Source organism: Tetrahymena thermophila, assembly GCF_000189635.1.
Source record: "Tetrahymena thermophila SB210 genomic scaffold scf_8254028, whole genome shotgun sequence".
NCBI classification, from domain to species: Eukaryota; Ciliophora; class Oligohymenophorea; order Hymenostomatida; family Tetrahymenidae; genus Tetrahymena; species Tetrahymena thermophila.
The window spans coordinates 97,240-121,234 of record NW_002476022.1 but is presented as its reverse complement, the minus strand read 5'-3'; the positions used below and the strand labels follow the sequence as shown (position 1 = coordinate 121,234).

Genomic DNA, 23,995 nt, shown 5'->3' with positions numbered 1-23,995 from the left:
AAAACTGTATAAAAACTTTTAATAAAATGTTATTTCTTTTTTTTATTTTTTTGGATAAATTTTTTAACATGTATTTTTTAAATTTTTGATAATTTCAGTTATTTAATAAAATTGAAATTAATTTTATTGGCATTTTTAATAAATAAATTTAAATTCATTTCTTTTATGTTAAAGTTGAATTCTAAAATTAATATGTTAATTAAAATATTTTAAGATTGATTTTAATTTATCTAAAATAAAACCTAACTTTTATATTTATTTTTTAGCATTAATTATAGAAATAAATAAAAAACTGAAACCAAATTCACAATTAAACCTTTCAATAAGATATTCAATTTACTAACTAATTAATTTTATTAAAATTTAAACATGTTTATTGATCTGAATAATACATAGTTAATTTCTTAAACTAAACTTAGCAATATTAATAGGATAAATTAAGCAAAGATTATATGAAAAGATAAAAATGCTGTTTTTCTTAGATAAAAAACGAATTGAGTTATTTATTTACTTAAAAGTCTTGTTTATTTTTTTAAATTCTAAAAATAAAAAAAGAATCATCAATTAAACAATAATAAAAATATTTAAATTTTAAAGATTATGTTTTGCTCAACTATAATTTTAAACAGAAGGGACTTTTACTTAAATAATTAATAATTAATATTTATAAAGAATCAGTTCCAATTTGTTAATGTAATAAAATTAATTTTTATATTAATAAATTTTAATATTAAATATTTTTTTATTTAATTAGAATTTAGATAAATTTTCATTTTAATAGAATATTTTAAATATTAATAAAAATATGATTCAAATAATTTTTAATTTCTTAGATAAATTTCAAATATGCTCTCTCTAAATTTTATTATTTTAAATTTGATATAGATTTTAAGAATTTAGTATAAAAATTAATTAATTTTTTTATGAATGGCTAAAAAAAAATATTTTAATAATTTTGATTAGAAAAAAATTTTTTTAGAATTATAGACAAAATTTTATTTAATTATCAATTTTTTTCTTTTTTAGAGCTTTAAGCTTAAGATGAGTACATTATAATCTGACAAATTTATTTGTATTAAAATGGTTATAGACTTTCTTTTGCAAATGACTTAAGTGAGTTTTTAATTAGAATTTTAGTAAGCAAAAACAAAGGTAAGGTATAGCTAATCTTATCAATAGGTGATCAAAAAATAAAAAATTTTGATAAGGAAACTGAGTTCATATATTTTTATCTTATAATAAATCAATTATTATGAAAGAGATGGTGAAAAAATAAAAAACATTTAATCTCAGATTTGGTGTTTATTAATATATAAACAACTAACTAACTCTTTATTTTAATTTTGTTTAAATTTTAGCTTTTATTAGAAATAGATGAGAAATTATGGCAAATAAATATATCAATATATGAATGAAACAATAAGAATTTATTTTTCAATAAAAACGAATTATTCATTGTGAATAAAATTTAGTTTTTAATTCATTTGAAAAAAATTAGAGGAAATAAATTAATTGCTTGTTCACTGATAAAAATAACAAATAATTAATTAATTAAATAAATAAATAAGTTAAGGACTTTTAAAAGCTATTATAATAAGTAAAAAAAATATTGGTTTTAAAAGGAAATTATAAGTTAAGTGTGAATGAATAACGAAAGTAGTTCTGAGTCAAGCAAGAATAAGTGCTGGAAAATATTGTTCTTAAAAAAGTGGCATCCTCAGCCAACAGTTTAAGGAACTAAATATCTGTTTTTTTTTGTTGGAATAATATTTATCATATTTGGTATTGTGATAAATATTTTCAATGCAAAAATAAAAGAAAAGTAAATAGATAACTATGAAGATCTATGCAAAGGTTAGACATAGTGCAAAATTCCTTTTACCTTAAATGAAGATTTCACTGATACAGTGTATTTTTTTTATGGACTTGACAATTTCTATCAAAACCATCGTAGATACATTAAATCAAAATCATCTTCTTAACTTTCAGGATCAACTATATCTAGCTCAGATGCAAATACATTCTGTAGTCCTATTGTTCATAATTCAGATCTTCTTCCAGAATAACAATTTTAATTTAATAATAAATAAGCAGCTCTTAATCCTAATGAAATTGCTTATCCTTGTGGGTTGATTGCTAGAAGCTTTTTCACTGATACATTTGCATTATTTCATGCAGATTCATCACCCATTAATATAGATGAATCAGGTATTGCATGGCCTGATGACAAAGGAAATAAATTCAAAATGGATAGTGCACATAAGGAAAGGTATTGGATTAACGTTGAAGATGAACATTTTATTGTTTGGATGCGTACAAGTGGTCTTCCTAATTTCCGTAAATTGTGGGGTATAGTTAGATAAAATCTACCTAAGGGAGACTATTATATTATGGTAAATAATATATATGATGTTAGCAATTTCAAAGGACACAAAAACATTATTTTATCAACCAGCGGACCTTTTGGTGGAAAAAATCAATTTCTTTCTATAGCATTTATAGTTGTTGGTTCAATTTCAGTTTTGATTGCAGTTGCATTCTTTATCAAATAGAGAACTACTGATAATAGATTTGGTAATTCGAGACACTAAGATTGATTGGAAAGAGATAATAAACCATTATTATCAAATAATAATGTGAACGATTATAAAATTAAATCATATTAACATAATATTAAACTATTGACTAAAAAAAAAGAGTTATTTTTGAATAGTAAGTTTATATGTATATTTTTGAATTTATTATTTTTTTGTCATTGATTAAAATCATTTTATATCCTTCAAATTGATAGGCAAACAAATATTTATAATTTTAAAAACAGGAGATAAGCTTGTAAAATTAATGAGTAAAAAGCAGATATTAAGCATTAATTTAAATTATAGACAATTATTTTTATTAAAAATACTTCAGAAATATTTAAATCTTTTTATTTTTTTTTTGACTTTTTTAATTGTGTAATTTAATTTTATTTTGTAAAAAATAAGTAAGTTTTAGCTTTATAATTCTACCAACTTTTATTTAAATGAACTTCTAATAAACTAAAAGCGTAAAAAAAGCATATAATGATGATACTTTGTCAGATTTACCAGATTAAAAGTAGGAAAAGATAAAAGTGAATGGATTTATTGTAGCAGTTAATATAATCTTCTATGGCTTTGGAAGTATTTTGCTAATAAATTTTTTGTTAAGAGCATTCATTAATAGAAGAAATGTATAAGAAGATCATCTTAATTTTTAAAATAAATCAGAAGTAGAAATTATGAAATTCAAGTTAGATCAAATTTTTTATATTGTCTATTTGCATTCAAGCTGTTTACTAGCTGTTTTGTTCTTAAAATTATTTTAAAGGTAAAAGCAGACTTAGCAAGTTCAAAATACAAGAAATAATCTGAAATAGCTCTCATTAAATGAAGAATTAGACCGTTTAATATATGATTTTCCATTTTTTTCTGTGTTTTTTTTAAATAGCATCTATTCTGCGTGGATTGCCACAAGCTAACTCTAAATAAAAAAGATTATTTTTATAATAATTCTCCATTTAGCCACTCATTTATATAATGAAATAGTAAATATTGCAAAATAAGTTCCATTAATTAAAACTATAAGAAATCTAATGTTTTCATTAGCTATTACAACACATCTGATAATTATTTTAAATAATATCGATGTTACTAATCCTCTAAAAATAGATTTGAACTGAAATGAACTAATCTGAACTGAACAAAAATAATAAAAATTAAATATTTCTTAAATATATAAATTACATATTTATTTATTTACTTCCTTACTTACTTAAGTATATTTTGTAAGAAAAAACAATAAAATTTTATTTATGAATGTTAAAGATCAACTTTAACAATATTTAAAAATACAAAGTATTATTTTATTAATATTTATTTATAGTAGTAAATTTTATTTTATTATTTTTTAAAGAATAAAATAGCCAAATAGTTCAACTTATTATATATTAAATTTCACTTAATAGATGAAAAATTCATGAAATCATTATCATTTCTACTCATATCAATATCTAAAGGTTTTGTAAAATTCAACTGATTGACTTCACTTAAATTGTGATTGTGTTATGTTACATTTGATTGAAGTTCTAAAGTTTCATTTTTTACTTAAATTAGCTTTAAATCGACAGAGTCAGTGTATTTGTCTTTGCATTTTATGTATATTCCTACTATTATTAGGATTATCAATAAGCCTCCTAGGCCTGCTAAGATTCCCATCCAGAATTAGAAAGTCTCTTGGTGCTATTAATTTTTTAAAGCCTACTATTATTACTCTATTTAATAATGAATTAGAATGATTTGATAAAGGAATTTATTTATAAATTTTACACAAAGACATTTTATTTTAGATGCTCTGAACTTATGGAATTCTTTTGAATATTGTTTATTTTGAAGAAATGTTAAAATTTTAATTCGAAGTAGAATAGTTTGGATTTGTGCGTAGCTGAATAAATGCTGAATTATTTTACTAGTCTCCTGATTCCGACCATTATTAATCGCATGATGCTGTGATTATAATATCAATAACTGTTTCATTCTAGAAATTCCAAGAATGTTAATATTAATTTTGGCCACCAATTAAGTAGCCAGGTTAATTGATAAAAGATTTAGCTAGAATAAAATCTTAGCTTATTTCATCTATATTAGTGTATTTATCTACTTTTTGTTAAACTATTAGCTTGTCTTAGACCCTATAAAATAACTATGTATTGCTCACATTAAAGCATCCATCTACAAACCACTAAAGATAAACATTATTGTTATTATTAATGCTAACTTATGATACTATAAATGGAGCAGCCATTTCTATCAATTATTGTGCTAGTTATATATTCCTTGAAATATGACCAATATTAGTTGAATAAGGATTACTGCTAGATTCTTTATCACCATAAGTTTACTCGGTTGGTTCTTATCTGTTGCAAACTATTTTGAACAGGAGACATTAATTTGATTGCATAGTTATCTTTTTTATAATAAATACAAAAATAAAAAAAATATTAAGGATTTTAAAGTAAACATTACAGATTACTAGGATAGCTGCACTTCTTTACAAATTGGAAGCTAATTTAAAGAAGGATTAAGGTTTTGGTTGTATGCCATTATATTAGCCCATTCATAATAACTTTTAGCTTATTAATTTTAGCTATTTAATGATTATATGTTGTAATTAGAAATACTTAGAAAAGAATTAGCTGGAGAATTCTTTTGTAAACTTTCAGTAATTGATTATTAAATAGATTAAATAATTTCTTTACTCTACTAATTTATTGCAGCAGGTAAAGGATATTGAATAGACGGAGTTTCTCCTAGGTTAAAACTAGCTCCTAAGGTAAATAGGTAGGTTTAGAATAAGTAAGTCAACGCCTTAGCAGATACACTTTGTAAACAATCTAAAGTTTTTTCTCCTTACTAGCCTACAAAATAAGGAAAGTCAAATTCAACATTAATTCTTCTACCGTTTTATTGTGTCTCTTAAGAGCTATATTATTGAAAACCTTAAGGATTTGGGATTGGGTAAAGAATGATAAGCCTCTCTGAAAGTAGTTGGATGATTTTTGTACTATTAGTATTTTTTAGTAGATATTCAGCTAAGTATGTAACTATATTTGAACCCAAAGTGTTGTTTCCCTAGAGACCACCAGTCAAAAGTACCTGTGGAATATTTGTGTAATTATTTTAATTGTTTTTAAAATTTGTAATTTCTGCATAGAAATAAAGACAATCTTTTTGCTATAGATATCTTCCACATTTAGTTTAAGAAAAATCAATCGAAGATTCATCATTAATATATTTTAGCCTAATATAATCAGGATAAAGCTTAGAATATTGAATAAACATTTATTGAATATCTGAATAATCTAGCTTAGTGTAAGGGGTGCTTACATTAAAGTTCTAATTTTGCTAATCTATGGATATAACTTAAACTATTTAGTAACTTATCATTATTAAAGTGAATATACCTGCTATCTTAATCATTTCTATCCCTAAAAATTTTATTACTTTTTATATTTTAAAACTTCTATCTGCAAACTTATCACGTTCTACTTTGTCGATTTAATTAATTGATAAATTTTTTATTGATTGACTGATTAATTGATTTACACAAAATCATTTGAAATGCATTTAAATTAAAAGAAATTAGTTTAAAATATCCATTTAAACCAGCTCCATCCAACAAATTCATAAATTTATTATTATTGACTATGATCAAACTATGCTAAAAACCAAACTGATATTCTTAAAAAGAAACAATAAATTACATAAATATTTTGTAAAAATAAAATATCTATAAAAATAGAAATATGCTAACCATTTTCTTTCTGGTTTGAAAAGTTGAACTCAGTCCATTTACTTAAGGTTTAAAAGAAAAATAAATCAACAAATTCATAATTTATTAATTTACTTTATCTTATTTTCCTTATTATTTATATTAAAACAACTCTGTTTTTATTAATTAATATGATTTTTCAAAAGGCTATAAAAATTCATATTAAATAGCTTAAATTATTTTAAATTTATAAAGAGTTGAATCAATTCAAATTAATTTTAATTCAAATAATCTTTACTATTTACTTTTCTTTTCTAAGTTAATATCATCTAATACAAAATATATAGATAAAATATTTAAACAAAATAAATTTTTATATAATTCATGAAATTTTTAAATATAATTAAATGATTATTTCAAAAAAAATCATTTAATTTCATCTATTTCTTCTTTTGATAATCCAGTATAAGTAATGATTTTTTATAAAGACAAGCCATCTTTTAACATTTATTTGACTACCTCTTCTTTTCCTGCTTTTATGCTATAATGTTTGCTTAATTTTATTGTTTCTTCTTGGCCTTATTATATGCCTTCTACTTTTGCATTTTTGATTTCTTCTATAAATTAGTCTTCATACAATTTGTGTTTTACGTACTCGTCAAATAATTTTTCTTAAATAAATTAAGCATATTATGCAGCATTCAAAACTTCCTTAGTTTTATATTAGCGATGTATATCACTTTTTTTCAAAAGATCTAGCCACTCTTTCTCGTTCACTCCATGTACACAAGATTAGTCATATTTTTTGTTGTCATATTTTCCCAATTCTATAAAAACATATGTAGAATAATTAAGAAACACTTTTTGTGTTTTTTATTCTATAGTCTTGTGGAAACTTATACAGGGAACATCATCTTCGAATAATATATCATCTACAATTGCAATAGATATTATCGGTTTTAAGCTAGTATGTGTTTAATTTTATTATTATGAAAGTGATTAAGCACTATAATACTATATTCTTTTTAAAAAAGGCTAAAAAGATCTTTTATAGATTTCAACAATAAACGTTCCCTATGAGGTTTTTATTTGAAGATCAAACATGGATTTTTTTGGTATGTACTCCTAAGTTAAAGAATTTTATAAAAGGTTATTATTTAGGTAAATAACCTCATTAATTTCTTCATGTAAAATTTTATTTTTTCCAACTAAAACACTTTCCAAAAAAGATTTCATTCTTTCATGATTAGAAAATATTTTCTCAAAAACAAAATCACTTGTCATAATAATCTTTTATCCATTGTTATTCTAGTTATCTGTATGTTTTGAATAAAATCTCTTATTCAAAAATTAGTTAGAAGAAAAATCATATCTATCAGCACATAGTCTGCTTTTAGCTCTCCATAAAGCTTTATTTTATTAAAAGCTAAAGTTTTATTTTATAAATCTGAAAACTCTTATCATTTTGTCTTTTTCTTTGAGTATTTTTTGTTTAAATAATAACTTTTAATTTTAGTATTACATTATAGAATTTATTTTTTTCCCTTTTTAGATTTTTATATTAAGATGATTATAATAATTTAACAAATATAGAAGAATTAAACTTTTTTCTCTAATAAATAGTTTAAGTTTCTTTGTATTATTATTTATTCAACAAGCAAAGCTAATCCATTAGAATGTAAATTGTTTTTTTTTTAAATAAAATTTAAACTTAAAAAAGTTTGTTTAGCTCATTCTAAAAAATAAATTTAATTGGCTGGAGAGTTTTGATTTATAAATAATAAATTCAAAAATAAATTATTTATTTCAAAACAATGCTTCAAAATTAAATTGAAAAATATTCATAAACAATTCATAATCTAAATTATAATATATAATATTATACAATAGCCTAAATATGTTTTGCTTTAGCTTATAATTTATATTTATAATTTTTTATAATACCTAACCTAGTATTTTAATTATTATATTATAAAAATAAATCATCGTGAGCTTTCAAATTGATTTAATTCTTATCTCTAACTCTATTCTAATTAAAAATTTTTTACCTTACTTTTGTGCTTATTTAATATTAAACTAAAATTTTATAAATTTAATTTTGAAGGAGCGAATATCAATTTAAAAATATTTAATAAACTATTTTCAGTTATCAAATTAAATTCATATTTTAGTGCATTTAAAATTTAAAATAAGATTTTCAACAAACATTTGATGAAAAGACTTTAAAGATAACATTAAATATTTAAACAAAATATTATAAGATATCAATATCTTTGTTTAAAGATGAATTAATTAGAAATTGAAAATTAGAGAATGTTTTTATTACTTAATTCAAATTAATTAAGAAATAATTTTAGATATGAAAACAAAAATTAGTACATTTGAGAGCAAAAAACTTTTTAATCCGAATTTTCAGTTTTTTTTTCCTTTTAAACTATCTTTTATCTTATAAAAAATATTTATTATTTCCTACTTACAAACTAATTATTCGAGAATAGCTATAATTTGATAAATATAAATAAATTTCTTAAAAATACAAAAGATTATTTAGATTAATTTAATTTAAGAATAAATTAAAAGAATAATTTTTTTATGTAGAAAAAAATATTTCCATATCTCTTAAAAATAAATCATATTATAAATTAGGTTAAAGGAATTTATTAGATAATGCTCATTTACTATATCTAAAACTTTAATAAGATAAACAGATCTAAATGTATTTTATATTTATTGTGTTTAAAAATTGATGAAAAATATAAATTCTTTTTCATACAAAGTTTGTTTTTTTAAATCAATAATATTTTATTAATTTATTCTTTTATTACTTTTAAGAAAGATAAATTTATTTATTTATTTTTGAAAAAAAATAGTAGAATAACTTATTGCTTTTAGCTTATTTTTTAAGTTTCTAGAAGTAATTGATTTTTGTTTAAGGCTATTTTGAGTTTTAATTAATTAATAAATATTAATATTGTAATAACATATTAATTAAATACTTTTAAAGAAAGATTTCTATTAGGAAGATCGTAATTAAGTTGTAAATGAGCGCAAATTATTCATCAGATTCTTTTAAAAATTTTAAGTTATTTAAAAAATTTGATGAAAAGTTTCTTACTAAATCATACAACAGCACAAGGCAATAGACATTATTTTAAAAGTTTAAAGGACGATTAAGGAATTAAGATTTGTGTTTTAGGAGTAAGGTGTAAACTTGGATGGATTTAAAAGAGAAAGAAATACTATTTGATGAAATTAATGACCTTATACATAGAGAATATAATATATGTTAATAAAAAAACAAAGGATATTTTTAGTAATTATTTAACAAGGAAAAACCACTCCCTACTAAAAAAGTTTCTAGCATTTAATTTAAAGATGAGTTTATAATTTTACAATACTCTGTAGATTAGGATTTACAGCATTTAAATTTAAAGCAAGATTTTGAAAAAATGATGTACAAGACTGATAAATAAACCTTTATTAGTTAAATTGATGAAGAGGATGGAAATGTAAAGATAGATTATCAAGTAACCAATTGGATAGAAAATTATTTTTAGGAAGGCAGATATGAGACTGTGATGCCTTAAGTTTACAAAGATATGTACTTTTATCTTGCTGTATCTTTAGCATTTTTTTATAAATTCCTTAAGAATGCGTTCAATTGAAAATATAAAGTAGAATTACTGAGAAACTATCTAAAATAAATAAAAAATAGCTTTATAAAATTGTAAGCTAGCATAAAATCTTACTCATTCATTTTAACTAAATCAATTTTTACTAAATGAAGCTTTTTTATCCATTACAGCTTAAAAAAAGAACGAATTTTCTAATATCATATAAGGGAAAACAAACAATTAAATATAATTAAAATTAATTTTATATATAATCTTAATAAAAAATATATATACTACTTAAACATTATTTCTTAGCATACTTATTTATTTATATTAATTATTAAGTCTCAATTTATCTACTTCACATATTTACTATATGTTAGTACTTAATTGCTTGTGCTTTATTCTTGGAATTGCTTTAAATATTATTATTTAAGTATTTTCAATAGTTCTCTACTTTTTAAAGTTTTATCTATATTTATTTAAACTGCTTTTTTCACTTTTTGGTTGTTTTTTCAGCATAGTTTTTAACACCGTTGTTATTCTTGCTTTCCTCTTCATCATCTTCCTCATCATCTCCATCTTTCTATTCTTTTTTGGGCTTAGTTTAAGCGATTTAGGCTTTTTCTTCTTCGCTTTATTCATATGGAAGCACCTTGGGTCTAGCTTCATCTGAGAAATATTTATTCATACTGTATGCATCTTCACCATCGGCATAATAACCCTTTTCAACTTCGTATATTTCATAATTAAGTTTTCCTTTATAAAGACCCAAAGCAGCACGATTAGAGACTCTGACGTGGAGAGAAACATATTTAGCATCATATAAGGCTTGCATATCGCGATGAGTAGCAGACATAAGTTAATTTGCAATACCTAACTTTCTATGAGATCTCAAAACAGATAAAGAAGTAATATGACCGTGAACAACATCTTCTTCGTCTTCAATTTTTGCCATGACATAACCAACAATCTTACCCTTTTAATCTTCAGCTACGTACAAAATTTAAGGCCAGCTAACATAATGATAGAGGTAATACTTTGAGGTGTAATTTTCTGGAAGACACCACAAATTACAATTTTGCATACCAATTAAATCTTCAAATGTTGCTTTTCTAATACTGACCATTTTCTACCTACAATTTTCAATTACTTAAATTTTATACTTTTTATGTCTTTTAATTAATTTATTTAAAAATTAGTCAAATTTACAAACAAGATATCTTAATATCTTCTTCTTGTTCTATCCTTCTATTAATCAATCAATATTCATTCATAGCTAGGTAGCGAATTATTAAAGAAATCAAATACTTTTCTTTTTCCCTCTTATTTCTTTTAAACAAATTTTAATTCAATTGAAATTGATTGGTTGGGTTTTTTTAAATTAAAATCATTTCTCATCAAATTTGTCAAACTCCAACAAACCAAATCCAACATTTTATTAATACATTTATTCATTTTATTAAAGTTTATTTCAAAATTATTTTTAAATAAGACAGAAATAAATAAATTACTATCAAATAATTTTTGAAAAATCTTAAAGACAGTAAAAAATCTAATTGATAAAAAGTATCCGCTAAAAGATATTAAAATCAAAAGCAAACAGTCTATCAAAAATTATTAACTTTTCTGCAGATAAAAACCATAAATTTCATCTGATATATTAAATAAAAAAATTCTTTATTAAAAAAAGCACATTTTCTAATCTTTATTATAAAAAAGCAAATAACATTCACTTTTTTATATTTAGTTGAAATGGGTGTTTAAGGGCTGTGGACTTTGCTCTCTCCAGCAGGCAGAAAATTAAAAGTAGAAGCTTTAGAAGGTCAGAGATTAGCAATAGATGTTAGTATTTGGGTTATTAGAATGCTTTACGGATTTGCAAGTAGAAGAATGAATAGCGAGTTTAAAAATATTCATTTAGTTGGAATATTTAAGCGTTTATGCAGGCTTTTGAGTTTAGGAATAAAACCTGTATTTGTTTTTGATGGAAAAGCTCCAGAGTTAAAAAGACATACACTTTATCTTCGTCAATAACAAAGAGAGAAAAGATAAGTAAACCTTAAAAAATTGGCTGAAAAATATGTAATCAAGTAATTGGAGGGAAAGTTGAAAGCAGGAAAAAGTTTAGGTAATTAAAATGCAAGTTAAGCTAAAGATTAAGATGATGAAGTTGATTTCGATGATTTAGATTCGTTAAATAGTGATGAAATGAATGATTTTGAAAAAAATTTAAATGAATTTTAAATGTCTATTGTTGATGCAGAATTTAAATAAATACTCATTTAAAAAAAGAAGTATCCTAATCTTTTTGATGGAATTATATCTAATGAGCAGGAATTTTACATTTATGATATAGCATCAAAAGTTGGTATTGTTTAGTAGTTAAATCAACGACTTTAGGAAATTAGAAATAGAGATTTATCTAAGATAACTGACATGGAAGAATTTTCTATACTCTAATCAAAAAGTTATGTTGAATATGTTACAAGTAAAAAAGAAGTTAGCTAAGTGCGTGATGAAGGTCGCAAAAATTTACTAAATTAGCAGTAGAATTTTATGATTAACGAAGCAGCTTCTACAATGAATGAAAATCAAAAGAAAAGTTTTTTAAATGATCCTAAAAACAAAATAATTACTGGTTAGTCTAAATCTGAACATGATAAAATGTTCTTGTTTGTATAAAAAGCTTTTGATACATAGGAAGGAGGAGAATAAAATTCCTCAGTAGCAGCAAATAAAATAGGTTTAATTGCAAAACCAGCAAGAAAAACAAAATTAGAAAGGAAACAAGAAATACAGTCAAGACTCAACGACCTCTTAAAAGCAAGAGAGTCAAGTACTATTTCTTGGCAAAGATAAATGAAGGAGCAGGAATAAGATGATACTTAAGAGACCTCAGAATAATTATAAAATGTATTAAGCAAAATTGAATTTTAAGAAGACGATGATAACTTTTTTAATGAACAAAGTATTAATTTTGCAGACTTATGTGCAAACTCAAATAAAAAATAAAAATAATCGAAAAAAAATGAGGATAGCTCAGATTTGTCTTTTGGAGATAGCTAAAGTTAAGTTAGTTAGGAAGAAAATAAAGAATAAGAACATGAAGAAAATTTTAATATAAAGTTAAGGAATGCAAGTTTGAGTGATGACAATATAGGTGAGCTTGATTAAGCAATGATTTAATCTTCTAGCTAAATTTCAGTTAATGAAGAGTAATCAATTAATATATTGAATGCAATTGAGCTATAAGATAAAAAAGTTGAGGAAAGTTAAAGAAGCAGCCTAGCAGATACTCAAAAAAGAATATCAGAAATAGTAAAAAATGACTAAAAGAGTGGTTTTGAAATTTTGTAATAAAAAACTTTGGAATAATCTCAGAGACTTGAAGCTAAATAAAAGAATTAAGAATAACACCAGACATAAGAAAAGCTGTAAGGAAAAGAAGATAATTTTTAAAGTTAATCAGAAGTTAAATAATCACATCTGCTAGATATGTAAAATAGTAACAAAAAAGTGGATAGTGCTAGAAAAGATGAAACTAATTCATTAGAATAATTTAAAGTTAATAATTCAAACACAGAAGAAGAAATAGATCAAGTCAAATTTATGTTTGACAATTAGTAAAAAAAGAGTAATACGACAATGGATGATGAACTCGATATAACCCATGCCAAAAAAAAGAAAGAGAGAGAAGATTTAGAAAAACTTATAGAAAAACTAAGAATGGAAGAAGCTATGAAATAAATGAATGAGCAAGAAAAGAAAAAATTTATTTAAAAGAATCAAAGTATATTTTAAAAGACTGAAGAGGAAAATTAAAGTAATGACGAAGACGAAGATGATGAAGACCCTGAAGAAATAAAAAAATTGTTAGCTTAAGTTGAAAAATGGGAAGAAGAGTAAAATAAGCATGTAGATGAAGAAATAGATCTGACAGATGAGTAGCTGGAAGAGGAGTATTAAAGATTTCTCAATTTAGGTGAATTAGATTCAGAGACAATACAAGATAAATTTTAGTAAGTCAGGTAACTGCTTCTACTATTTGGAGTACCATGGGTTGAGGTAAGCAAGTTTTTATTTCATTCTAAAAATAAATAAACTTATTTGTAATTAGGCACCATCTGAAGCAGAAGCTCAATGTGCATTTTTAGAGTAAATTAAATTAGTTGATGGAATTATTACTGATGATAGTGATGTCTTTCTCTTTGGAGGAAAAAATATTTATAGAGGATTATTTGGTAAAGAGGCTGATTATGTAAGGTAAAAATTTAAAGCAATATTAAGAAATTTTTAATAAATAAAAAATATAAAGATACATAAATGGTGAAAGTATTGAAAAGGAGATGGGAGTTAATAGAGATAAGCTAATATACATGGCACTCTTTTTAGGTAGTGATTATACACTAGGTATAAAAGGTGTTGGTATAGTTAATGCCATGGAAATTTGTACAGCTTTTGAAAATATTGATGCACTAAAGAGATTTAAAGTTTGGGCAAGTAAGGCAGACGTCTTATTAGAAGATCCTTCTATTCACTACAAAAACATAAGTTTGAAAGAAAAAAATTATAAAGAACTACATAAAAACTACAAAAAACACTGGGAAATACCAGAAGAATTTCCTTCCTAAAAAGTTATAAACGCCTATTTAAATCCAAATGTTGACAAATCTGATGAGGCATTCTAGTGGGGTAAACCTAGCTTAGGATTATTGAGAGCTTATTGCTAAAATATATTTGGGTGGAATGATGAAATAACAAATTACTCACTTAAACCCCTGGAGGAATATTTAAATAGAAAGCCTGATCCTCAAAAGAAAATAACTGACTACTATAAATAAGCTTCTAAATTTGCTATTATAAACAGTACAAGACTGAAAAATGCAATCAGAGACTTAAAATAAAATGAAACAGGAGAGCTAGAAAGCAGATTGCAAAATGAGAAGAGAGTTGAAAACATTGTGGAAGGCATAAATAATGTATATAAAAACATTTAAGATAAAAAGAGAAAAACTATCAAAAAAGGAGCAATTAATATAGAAATTGAAGAAGAAGATGAAGAAGAAAATGACCAATCTAAACCTTAAGACGAAAATGATGACCATATTGATGATGAACCTTTTGATGGAGATCTAAATGGATTTTAATATAATAAAAAAAATAAAAAAAAAAGATTTTACAAAAAAAATATATTTTGAAAAATATTTTTATTCTTTGTAATTTTCTTAAAACTAATTTTAATTAATTTCAAATAAAAAATTTAAAATTATTTTTTGAAAACATAAATAAATATATTGAAAAGAAAGGTTAAATGAAATACTATAATATTTAAAATTTATGTGCCAATTTTGAGTAGCAATAGTTGGATCAATTAAACTTAACTACAGATATTAATTATTTATTTATTACATTATTCCAAATTGTTTTTTAAAATTAAGATACACAACACAAATATTTTTTTAGTAAAAAAATAAACTTTTTTAGTTTAGCTAAATAGATAGACTTCATAATAAAAAGAAAAATGAACCCTGAAAGCAAATATATTGAATTTAAAACTAAGAAAGATGATTTAATGAAATAATATACTGAAACTTTTGTAAGCATTGCAGAATAGTTGAAAGTAATTAATTTAATATTAATAATAGTTATTGCTAAATTAAAGTAGAATATTTGACAATTTAATATTTTAATAAGTTTTAAATATAAATTTATGATAGATTTCTGATAATCCATATGAAGAATAATCTAAGCAAAACATTTTAAGAAAAGATGTATTAGAGTTTTTGAAGGTATCTTAGTAATTGTTAAATTTAAGCAACGATATTAAAAAGCATGGTAATTAATTAATATTAGCTTTAGAATATGGCTTTGTTAAAATATTTTATTTAATATTACTTAATCTAGTTATTTTAAACGATGATATTTATTAAACAAACGATGAATTTAAGCTCTCTGAGAAAGATCTTTTAGAAAGAAAGTAAAATCTTAGATATTCGTATGAAAATAAGTAAAAAGAAATGGAAATACAAATAAAAGAGAGATAGTAAAGAGTTCATCAATAAAATTAGGCTAGCCATCCAAATTAACCTTATGCTCCTAGCGGTAATCCTCAAATATAAGGCTAAGGTAATCATCCAAATGTCTAATATTAAAGATAAATGTAAACAGTTCCTGGCGGTCCTCATATAGTAAATCCTAATTAATAATAAAACATGTAAAGCTAATAGTAATAATAGTATTATTAGCAATAATAAAATCCTTAAAATTAATGATAGTAAAATCATCATCTTTCATTCATAAACTTATATATAAAAAATTAAAATAACTTGTATTAAAATCTGTTTTTAATAGCATATATTCATGCAATTATAAATACTTTTTAAAAATATTTTTATACCTAAATTACTTTCAATAAAATATTTTAAGTTTCGTTTCTCAAATTATAATGTTCATTTTAATTAAGTATAAGATTTTATTTAGATTTTAAATTGGAAGAAAATATTTAAATACCTTAATTTTCTTAAATAAGCAAACAATTTATATAGCTATTTTCAGAAAATTATTTCTCGAGTTAGGACTTAAAAATATTTAGATTTTGAATTATTATACGTTTTGAGTTACTAAATGAATATATTATATATTAATTTAAACATTTTAAAATTTTATTTGCTTGTAAATTAGTTATATTTTATCAAATATAAAATTTTTATTTTTCATCAAATTCTTAAAATTTTTAATTAGATTTAAACTTATATTTTAAAATGATTCATTTGAATGCAATTGAACATTTTTATACTTTTATCTAATAATTTTTTTAGTGCAGTAGAACTTGTCTATATTTGAATTAATAAAATGTAATTAATAATTAATATAAAAGAATAAATCTTTTGAAATTGTTCATTTATTTTCATTTTAATAGAACAGGCAAAGCTGTTTTTTATTGGTTTTTTTGATACTGCTAGAGGAAGACAAATTTCACAGTATTTTTAAATATATCAATTTTTGTGGATTTTAATTTACTTTAGATATTTACTATGAATTCAATCTATCCTAGTAAATACAACCAGTTGAAATATCATCATTTAGTAAAAGTTATTGTTTATAAAGATATTTATTTATTAAATGCACCAATATCTAAAAAGAAATCAAATATGAATTGTCAGTCAGTAAGTAAGGAACTAAATCTAGTTATAGTGAATATCAAGCTATATTATTTGTGGTCAGTTATCAATAGTAATAATTAGTTGAAATTTGCACATTTAATTAAAGAAATAATTAAAAAAGACTAAAATAGATAAAGAATATTAAAAATCAAAAGTCAGAATAATTTAGTAGTAATTTTACAATCAATCAAGCAAACAAGAACCTAATTCAATGAGCTAGAAAAAAATAATAAATACACCTAACACAAAGAATTTATCCAAGCAAACTGATTTATGGAGTAACTCTGGTTAAGATAGTCAAAAAAAAATGAGTTCTTCTGCTAAAAATAATTACATAAATTCTCCAGGATAGCTTTCAACTTATCCTTCTTCGCTTCAACAAAGCATGTTAAAGGAGCCACTATCACAAGATGTATCTTATCAATAAACTCCTCCTTTAATATCTCAATTCAGTCATAGTTAATAGCCAGCTATTTCTACTTAAAATTCACTAAGACTATCATAAAAGCAAATAAGTTTGAATCAAACCAGTAGTCCTCTATTTCAGCCTTCTTCTCCACCTATTCTTTGTAATTAGATAAGTAGTCCCTATAATAATAAAGCTGCTTCAGTTGAAACATAGGCTTCTAACACCCATTGTTAAAATTCATCTTCAATGCTTTCATCTAAAGTCAATTCACCCTCTTCTTTTCCTATTGTGAGTACAGAATTTCTTAGCTAATAGAATTATAATACTGCTCCTACTTAAATCAATAAAATTAACTCTTAAAAAAGCGAAGGGTAATCATCATAAAAAGTAAATCAAGATATAATTTTAAGCAATTAATAAATGGAACAGCCTGATTCGAATAAAGATTTTGTGAAAAGTGATACAAAAAACAATAATATTCCAGATTAAAATAACTTAAAAAGCAGTTAAAATATGTAAAACACACAAGGAAATAGATAAGATAATTCTTTTTGCTCTTCTGGGTCAAGGAGATTCTCTTTCTTTTCTAAAACGTCTTGCGCAACAGGTGTGTCCTAAACTTATGGAGCCAGTTTGTTTAAAAGAGCTAATTAAAGTGCCCCTAGAGTGAACATAACAAATATTATAAAAAAAAGAGCTTATCTTTATCTCGACGAGGGATTGGCTAACACTTTTGATGAGCTATTAGAAAGTGGGTATAATATAGTATTAAATAAGAAATAAGAAAGAGATGAAATGAAGCAGATCGAAGAAATATTAAAAATGGAATTAGATTAAGTTTAAAAAGATATAGCTCCTCTTTATTAAGAGTTTTATAAAACTCAAACCTAATTGCAATCCTACAATGATCTTTATTTAAAATAGCTATCTGAGCATGAGTCATTGGAAAAAGAAATATAACTTTTGAATGAACTTATTGCTTAACGTTAGCAAAAAGTGTGTGAAGAGGAGCAACAATTGTCAGATCTTATTAAGTAAATTGAGATCGAAAATAACAATATCCGTACTGAAATACTACTTAACAAAACAACCCATAAGTAGGAAAGAGAGCAAGGTGAAAAAGCTATAAAAACTCATAAACAAGATCTTGATAAAATCACAGAATTTTTAAGTGAATAAAAGTCAATATATGAAGAAAAAAAATAGGAATAAGCATCTCGTCTCCGTAAAATGGAAAATAAATCAAAAATGTATTTAGGTATTTTGAAACATTGAAGTTCCTTTGTATACTTAGTTAATTAATTCTGTTTATAATAGAGATTTTGTGTATTTATTTGAAATCATTTACAAAAAATATTAAAATGAGTTATCCTAAAATTTTAGCTGCTTCTTCATAATCAATCTATAAAAAACTATTTGAAAATACTAAAAATCAAAGAAGGAAAAATAAGTATAATTCAGTATTTATTTAATAGAATTTATTCGTGATTTTATGGTATTTCAAAACAAATATATGAATAATTATAAAATTTTATTCTAAATTAAATCAAATAAAATTTAAAATTCAAAAATAAAATTTTTCTAATAGAATATAAATAAAAATGTACCCTTCTGCTGCTGTAATTTATTTTAAAATAAAAAATTTATTTCCAACTTAAATTAATCTATTTATGAATTTTCTATAATTATATTTTATTAGTAAAAAAAAAAATTTATTTGACAAATATAAAATTAAATAAAAAGAAAATAAAGCCAAAAAATTTAATTAAAGGATTTAGAAAACAAAACCTAACAAAAAAATTCTAAATTAATTCTAAAAATTTTAATTTTAATATAATTTTATTCATTCATTAAACTCTTTTTTAAAGCTATTTAACAATTAGCTTGTTTAATTTAACATTAAATTTACAATCATTTTTATATTATAAAAATATAAAATGATTTTTTAAAGCTTGCATTTTATTGAATTGATATGATAATTCAATATAATATTTTAATTTAAATTAATGTTAAAATTTATTTTTTCAACCTTTTATCTTAATTTCAAAATTATTAATATTTTTTCAAATTAATTCATTAATTTATGTAAGATTTTTAAAGCTTTAAAGAAAAGTTATAATTTAAAAAAGTATTTTCAAATGATTTTCTTTTAAAGTTTGTGTATAACATAAATTATTTATTTACATAAGAAATATAAACCTTATATTTTTATGCTTATTAATATGTATCTTTAAAAATACATTTGAAAAAATCATTTATTTTAAAGATATGTATAAATTAAAAAGAATTTTAACAACATTTATAGGTTTTATTATAATCTTGATAAATATGACTTACAGATTGTAGCTAAATATAATTTTATATTTCTTATAAAATAAAGTTAGCAAAGCATTATTGCATGGTTTTAATAAGAAATATCTAAACTAAATAAATCACTAATTCAAAGCAAATAACAAAATATTTTTCTAAACATGTTTGTTTGATATTTTTGAGTTTTTAAATATTTATTTTAAAGTATAAATAGTCATTAGATTTTTAGATTTTAAAAATCTTATTTAATTACATCATTATAAGTCTATCCTTTAAATTCGTTGTCAACAAAATACCCTCTAACCATCTTTCCATTTGCAGTAATAAGTTCTCCATAGCCACACATATTATCTTAATACATACATCCTCTATAAGTATCTCCATTATCAAATATAATTGTCCCATAACCCTCTCTATAATCTTCTACATATTCTCCAAAATAAAGTTTATCACTCAACCTCTGTGTCCCAAATCCATGTTTTTTACCTTTTTTAAATCCACCTTCATACCAATCTCCTTCTGGCCATATATTTCTACCTTTTCCCTCTATTTTACCATCTAAAAAATATCTATTTATTTACAACAAAAATGATAAATTTTTTAACACTCCAAAGAAAATAAAAATATACCCCTCAAAATAACTCCCATCTTCTCTAATAATCATACCTCTTCCATTAGAGCGTTTTGTTTCTAAATCATATTACTTGAAAGATATGTCCTTAGTTTTTTTATATTACTCTTCAACTAATTAAGGATACTTAAAGTTCTCCAAATGAGGCTGGTCATATAAAAAAGGTTCTAAATACATTTATATATATCAATCTTTATATTTAATTTTCATTTTATATTAAATAATTTATTATTTACCTATTTACTATAATGTAGTCTTTACAGAATCAGTCAATTAAAATTAAGTATATTTATCTATCAAGTCTTTTATCTTATTTTTTTCAAATTAATAAACCTTCTCATAACTATAATCTAAAGGTATTATGCAATTTTTTAAGTGCAACGTTATTCGCTATTAAGATGATTTTATCATTTAAAATATGCGATGGTTTTCATTTTCTTCTACAATTGTTTAAATATCTTATATTAGGCTGATATTATTTATTAGATGCTCTTAGTCAGAGCTTTATAAAAGGTCTGTTAGCTCTTAAATACACTTTTTAGCATAGTCCACAAAAAAATTTTTAAAGTTCCATATTTCTGTAGTCAGCTCATAACACATTTAGTCAGCTTTTTGAATTACTTTCTGTAAAAATCTTTCCCCATTTTCTTCTACAAATTATTGAATTTTTTCACTTTCTACAAATTTATGATTGTGATGAACTCCATCAACTAAGAAACAAAATGCACAAAACATACATCCTTTTTCAGGGCAACTCTCTTCTAAACATATTAATTCTATTTATTTTGCTGGGTGATAAGCACAGTTATCGCTTTCCATAGTTTTAAGTACTGTTAATCTAGTAATTTGATGCTTTTAAAATAAATATAAATAATATTAAATTATTTATTAAATCAAAAGAAATTTTAATTCTTAAGTTTTTTTTTTTGTTAAAATATTTTAAATGAATTATGAAAAAAATAAAAATAATTCTAATGACAGCCAAAATTAAAAAAATAATTTCTAAAATTTTTTTCTTAAAAATTTTATTTACTTTTATTTATTATTGGAATATTGTAAATACTTTTTCTCTATTTTTGTAATTTTTCTACACACAACAAGTATTTTAATAACTTTTAAAGTTTGTTTAAAAAAATATATTTCCAAAATTTAAAAAGGATATATCAAAAATATTTGTGAACTTTTATTTGTATATTAAGAAATACAAAAAAAAGAATGAACCAGATTCTATCCAGTTTAGAGAAAGATGTTGAATTCATAATGAAAAAAATAAAATAATTTTTTTATTTAGTTGAGATAAATATTGAATTTTACTTCTACTAATAAATATTGGATTTTTTATTGAATAGGAAATAAAGAAGAATTTTAAAATTGATACAAAATTCACAGAGATGCAATTAATTAAAATTAATTGATTTTAAAAATAGAAAAAGTTTATTACTTAGGATTAGAATATCTTTTTAAAATATTTAGTAAGGCAAATTTTATCAAAAATACAGATTGGTTATAAATGAAAAAAGGAGGTAAAAACAAGAATAACAAATTAAATAACAAAGGATAATAAAATCAAGTATCAAATTCTTAGTCTTCTTTGAATCCAGCAGCCTCTTAGTTTTTTTCACAAGCAAAGACAGAAGAAGAAAAATTAGCTTTATTAGAATTATTGCAAAAAAAATTATAGGAAAAAGCACAATAAAAAAAGATGGAGTAAGAAAATTAGGATAAGCACTAGCACGGAGCATAATGCAGTCATGGATCTCTACCAAGTCCATAAATAAGCCATGAATAGCTTCATATGCCATAATAAAATAATAGTATGAATTTCCCAGAATTTTAAGAACCTACAGACGCTTATCGCCCTGAGCACAACCAATTCTTGCAAGATGAAGAGGAATTTAAGCACTTTAGATAAGTTGTATGCTCTTATTTTAACTATCGTACAGATTCTTTGAAAGAAGTAGCTCGTATGGAGAGAGGTTACCATAATATTGGAGCTAATAAATCATATCTCAAATATGATTTTAATTAAAGATTGGAAAAACTTAAGTAAGCAATTGAATTGAATGCTCAATTTTTAGATAGAATAGTAGAAAGTTATCATGATGTTGCATTTGTTAAGGATCCTGTAACAAAAGTAGAGTATATCCCTTAAGAATATGTTTAATTTAGAGATATCTCCAAACTGAGAAGCACTCTTAAATAAATGATTCGTGATTGGAGTGAAGAGGGTAAAATAGAACGTGATTTATGCTATAAGCCTGTTTTAGAAGAATTTAAAAAGCACTATCCTAACCATATAGGTGCAGACGGTAAACGTGTTAGAGCTCTTTTCCCTGGTTGTGGTTTGGGAAGAGTAGTTTTTGATTTCGCATGCCTAGGATACGGCGCATAAGGAAATGAATTTTCTTATCATATGCTGTTTGCAAGCAACTTTATACTAAATATGATGAATCATGCAAAAGAATACACTATTTCTCCCTTTATTCATTCTTTTTGCAATACATTTTAAGAAAATGACCCTTTCAGAGAGTATAAAATTCCAGATGTCAACCCTTCAGACTGTCTTAACCCTGAAATGAACGATGATTTCTCAATGGCAGCAGGCGAATTTGTAGAAATTTATAAAAAGCAACCAGAGGAATGGCATGGAGTTTGTACAATCTTCTTTATAGATACAGCAAATGACATAGTAGAATATATAAAAACTATTCATAAATGTTTAAAACCCGGTGGTGTTTGGATTAATTTAGGACCTTTACTTTATCACTATGCAGAAAGCTTTACTGAGCCAAGCATAGAACTTTCATGGGATGAGGTTTAGCATGTAATTAAGGAGGTTGGATTTGAATTAACAATTCATCCTTAAATAAAAACTCATTATGCTACTGATCCTAACGAAACCATGATGAAAATAGAATATAACTGTGTTTTCTTTACTGCTGTTAAAAAATGATACATACATTCATTTTTAAATAAGTAGATAATAGTTTGTTTGATCTTCTTAATTTAGTTTTTCACCATTATAAAATAGTTCTTAATGTTCTATTTTAAAATATTAAATTTTCACTTACTTAGTGTGTGTTTATTATATATAAATTGTACAAAATTAAAACTATTAAAATGTTTAGTTCAATCACCAAACTTACCTATTATTGAATTAAATAAATTTAAGTTTTTAAAAACTAAAAGATTTGTATTTATTTAATACAAAACAAAATTTTTTTTTCAAAAAAAAAATTACACTCAATTAGTCAATATTTTATATAAACTCTTATTAGTTAATACTGATTTATATTTACTCTTTAATTTGCTGTATGAAAATAATGGTAATTCATTAATAAACTTTTAGGAAATAAAGTGAGAATTAAACAGGGTAAAAATTTATATATTCTAGTTAAAGTGCATACTAAATTGAAATTAAAAAAGAATTTCATATGGTCATTAATTTAAGATAACAATTGTTTAAATTAGAATTATTCTTAATGTTTATATTGATATAGATTATTTAATATAAAGTATAGTTTACTTAGATTAATTAATAGGAAATTATCAGAATAACAAACAAACAATAAGTGTT

General features: G+C 23.0%; 11 protein-coding genes across 11 annotated transcripts; 5 read left to right on the top strand and 6 right to left on the bottom strand. All coding sequences in view use genetic code 6, as the record gives it.

Annotated features, from left to right (window-relative positions):
• Positions 1-1,643: 1,643 nt before the first annotated feature.
• On the top strand, positions 1,644-2,597 carry TTHERM_00670450 (ligand-effect modulator 3 LEM3 family protein; the record flags this gene model as incomplete). Its single annotated transcript, XM_001026366.3, has 1 exon — positions 1,644-2,597. One exon carries the CDS (start codon positions 1,644-1,646, stop codon positions 2,595-2,597), a length of 954 nt encoding a protein of 317 aa, XP_001026366.1.
• Positions 2,598-3,266: 669 nt separating this feature from the next.
• Positions 3,267-3,443, bottom strand: TTHERM_00670440 (hypothetical protein; the record flags this gene model as incomplete). The annotated part of the gene is made up of 1 exon (XM_001026365.1): positions 3,267-3,443. One exon carries the CDS (start codon positions 3,441-3,443, stop codon positions 3,267-3,269), a length of 177 nt encoding a protein of 58 aa, XP_001026365.1.
• Positions 3,444-4,149: 706 nt separating this feature from the next.
• Positions 4,150-5,996, bottom strand: TTHERM_00670430 (zinc carboxypeptidase family protein; the record flags this gene model as incomplete). Its single annotated transcript, XM_001026364.2, has 2 exons — positions 4,150-4,983; positions 5,043-5,996. The coding sequence occupies 2 exons, from the start codon at positions 5,994-5,996 to the stop codon at positions 4,150-4,152; spliced, it is 1,788 nt and encodes a 595-aa protein (XP_001026364.2).
• A 718-nt stretch (positions 5,997-6,714) lies between these two features.
• On the bottom strand, positions 6,715-7,752 carry TTHERM_00670420 (PD-(D/E)XK nuclease family transposase; the record flags this gene model as incomplete). Its single annotated transcript, XM_001026363.1, has 1 exon — positions 6,715-7,752. The coding sequence occupies one exon, from the start codon at positions 7,750-7,752 to the stop codon at positions 6,715-6,717; it is 1,038 nt and encodes a 345-aa protein (XP_001026363.1).
• Positions 7,753-9,503: 1,751 nt separating this feature from the next.
• On the top strand, positions 9,504-9,953 carry TTHERM_00670410 (hypothetical protein; the record flags this gene model as incomplete). The annotated part of the gene is made up of 1 exon (XM_001026362.1): positions 9,504-9,953. The coding sequence occupies one exon, from the start codon at positions 9,504-9,506 to the stop codon at positions 9,951-9,953; it is 450 nt and encodes a 149-aa protein (XP_001026362.1).
• A 445-nt stretch (positions 9,954-10,398) lies between these two features.
• TTHERM_00670400 (amine-terminal acetyltransferase complex ARD1 subunit-like protein) lies at positions 10,399-11,109 on the bottom strand (the record flags this gene model as incomplete). Its single annotated transcript, XM_001026361.4, has 1 exon — positions 10,399-11,109. Exon 1 carries the CDS (start codon positions 11,029-11,031, stop codon positions 10,399-10,401), a length of 633 nt encoding a protein of 210 aa, XP_001026361.3. The 5' UTR covers positions 11,032-11,109.
• A 548-nt stretch (positions 11,110-11,657) lies between these two features.
• Positions 11,658-15,103, top strand: TTHERM_00670390 (XPG amine-terminal domain protein; the record flags this gene model as incomplete). The annotated part of the gene is made up of 3 exons (XM_001026360.3): positions 11,658-13,970; positions 14,023-14,168; positions 14,221-15,103. The coding sequence occupies 3 exons, from the start codon at positions 11,658-11,660 to the stop codon at positions 15,101-15,103; spliced, it is 3,342 nt and encodes a 1,113-aa protein (XP_001026360.1).
• A 182-nt stretch (positions 15,104-15,285) lies between these two features.
• TTHERM_00670380 (hypothetical protein) lies at positions 15,286-16,177 on the top strand (the record flags this gene model as incomplete). The annotated part of the gene is made up of 3 exons (XM_001026359.2): positions 15,286-15,525; positions 15,623-15,740; positions 15,810-16,177. Exons 1-3 carry the CDS (start codon positions 15,427-15,429, stop codon positions 16,175-16,177), a joined length of 585 nt encoding a protein of 194 aa, XP_001026359.1. The 5' UTR covers positions 15,286-15,426.
• A 1,640-nt stretch (positions 16,178-17,817) lies between these two features.
• Positions 17,818-18,420, bottom strand: TTHERM_000670379 (transmembrane protein, putative; the record flags this gene model as incomplete). Its single annotated transcript, XM_012800668.1, has 1 exon — positions 17,818-18,420. The coding sequence occupies one exon, from the start codon at positions 18,418-18,420 to the stop codon at positions 17,818-17,820; it is 603 nt and encodes a 200-aa protein (XP_012656122.1).
• Positions 18,421-20,001: 1,581 nt separating this feature from the next.
• Positions 20,002-21,237, bottom strand: TTHERM_00670360 (MORN motif protein; the record flags this gene model as incomplete). The annotated part of the gene is made up of 3 exons (XM_001026357.2): positions 20,002-20,356; positions 20,417-20,585; positions 20,655-21,237. The coding sequence occupies 3 exons, from the start codon at positions 21,235-21,237 to the stop codon at positions 20,002-20,004; spliced, it is 1,107 nt and encodes a 368-aa protein (XP_001026357.2).
• A 691-nt stretch (positions 21,238-21,928) lies between these two features.
• TTHERM_00670350 (UPF0586 C9orf41-like protein, putative) lies at positions 21,929-23,371 on the top strand (the record flags this gene model as incomplete). The annotated part of the gene is made up of 1 exon (XM_001026356.1): positions 21,929-23,371. One exon carries the CDS (start codon positions 21,929-21,931, stop codon positions 23,369-23,371), a length of 1,443 nt encoding a protein of 480 aa, XP_001026356.1.
• Between the last annotated feature and the right edge of the window lie 624 nt (positions 23,372-23,995).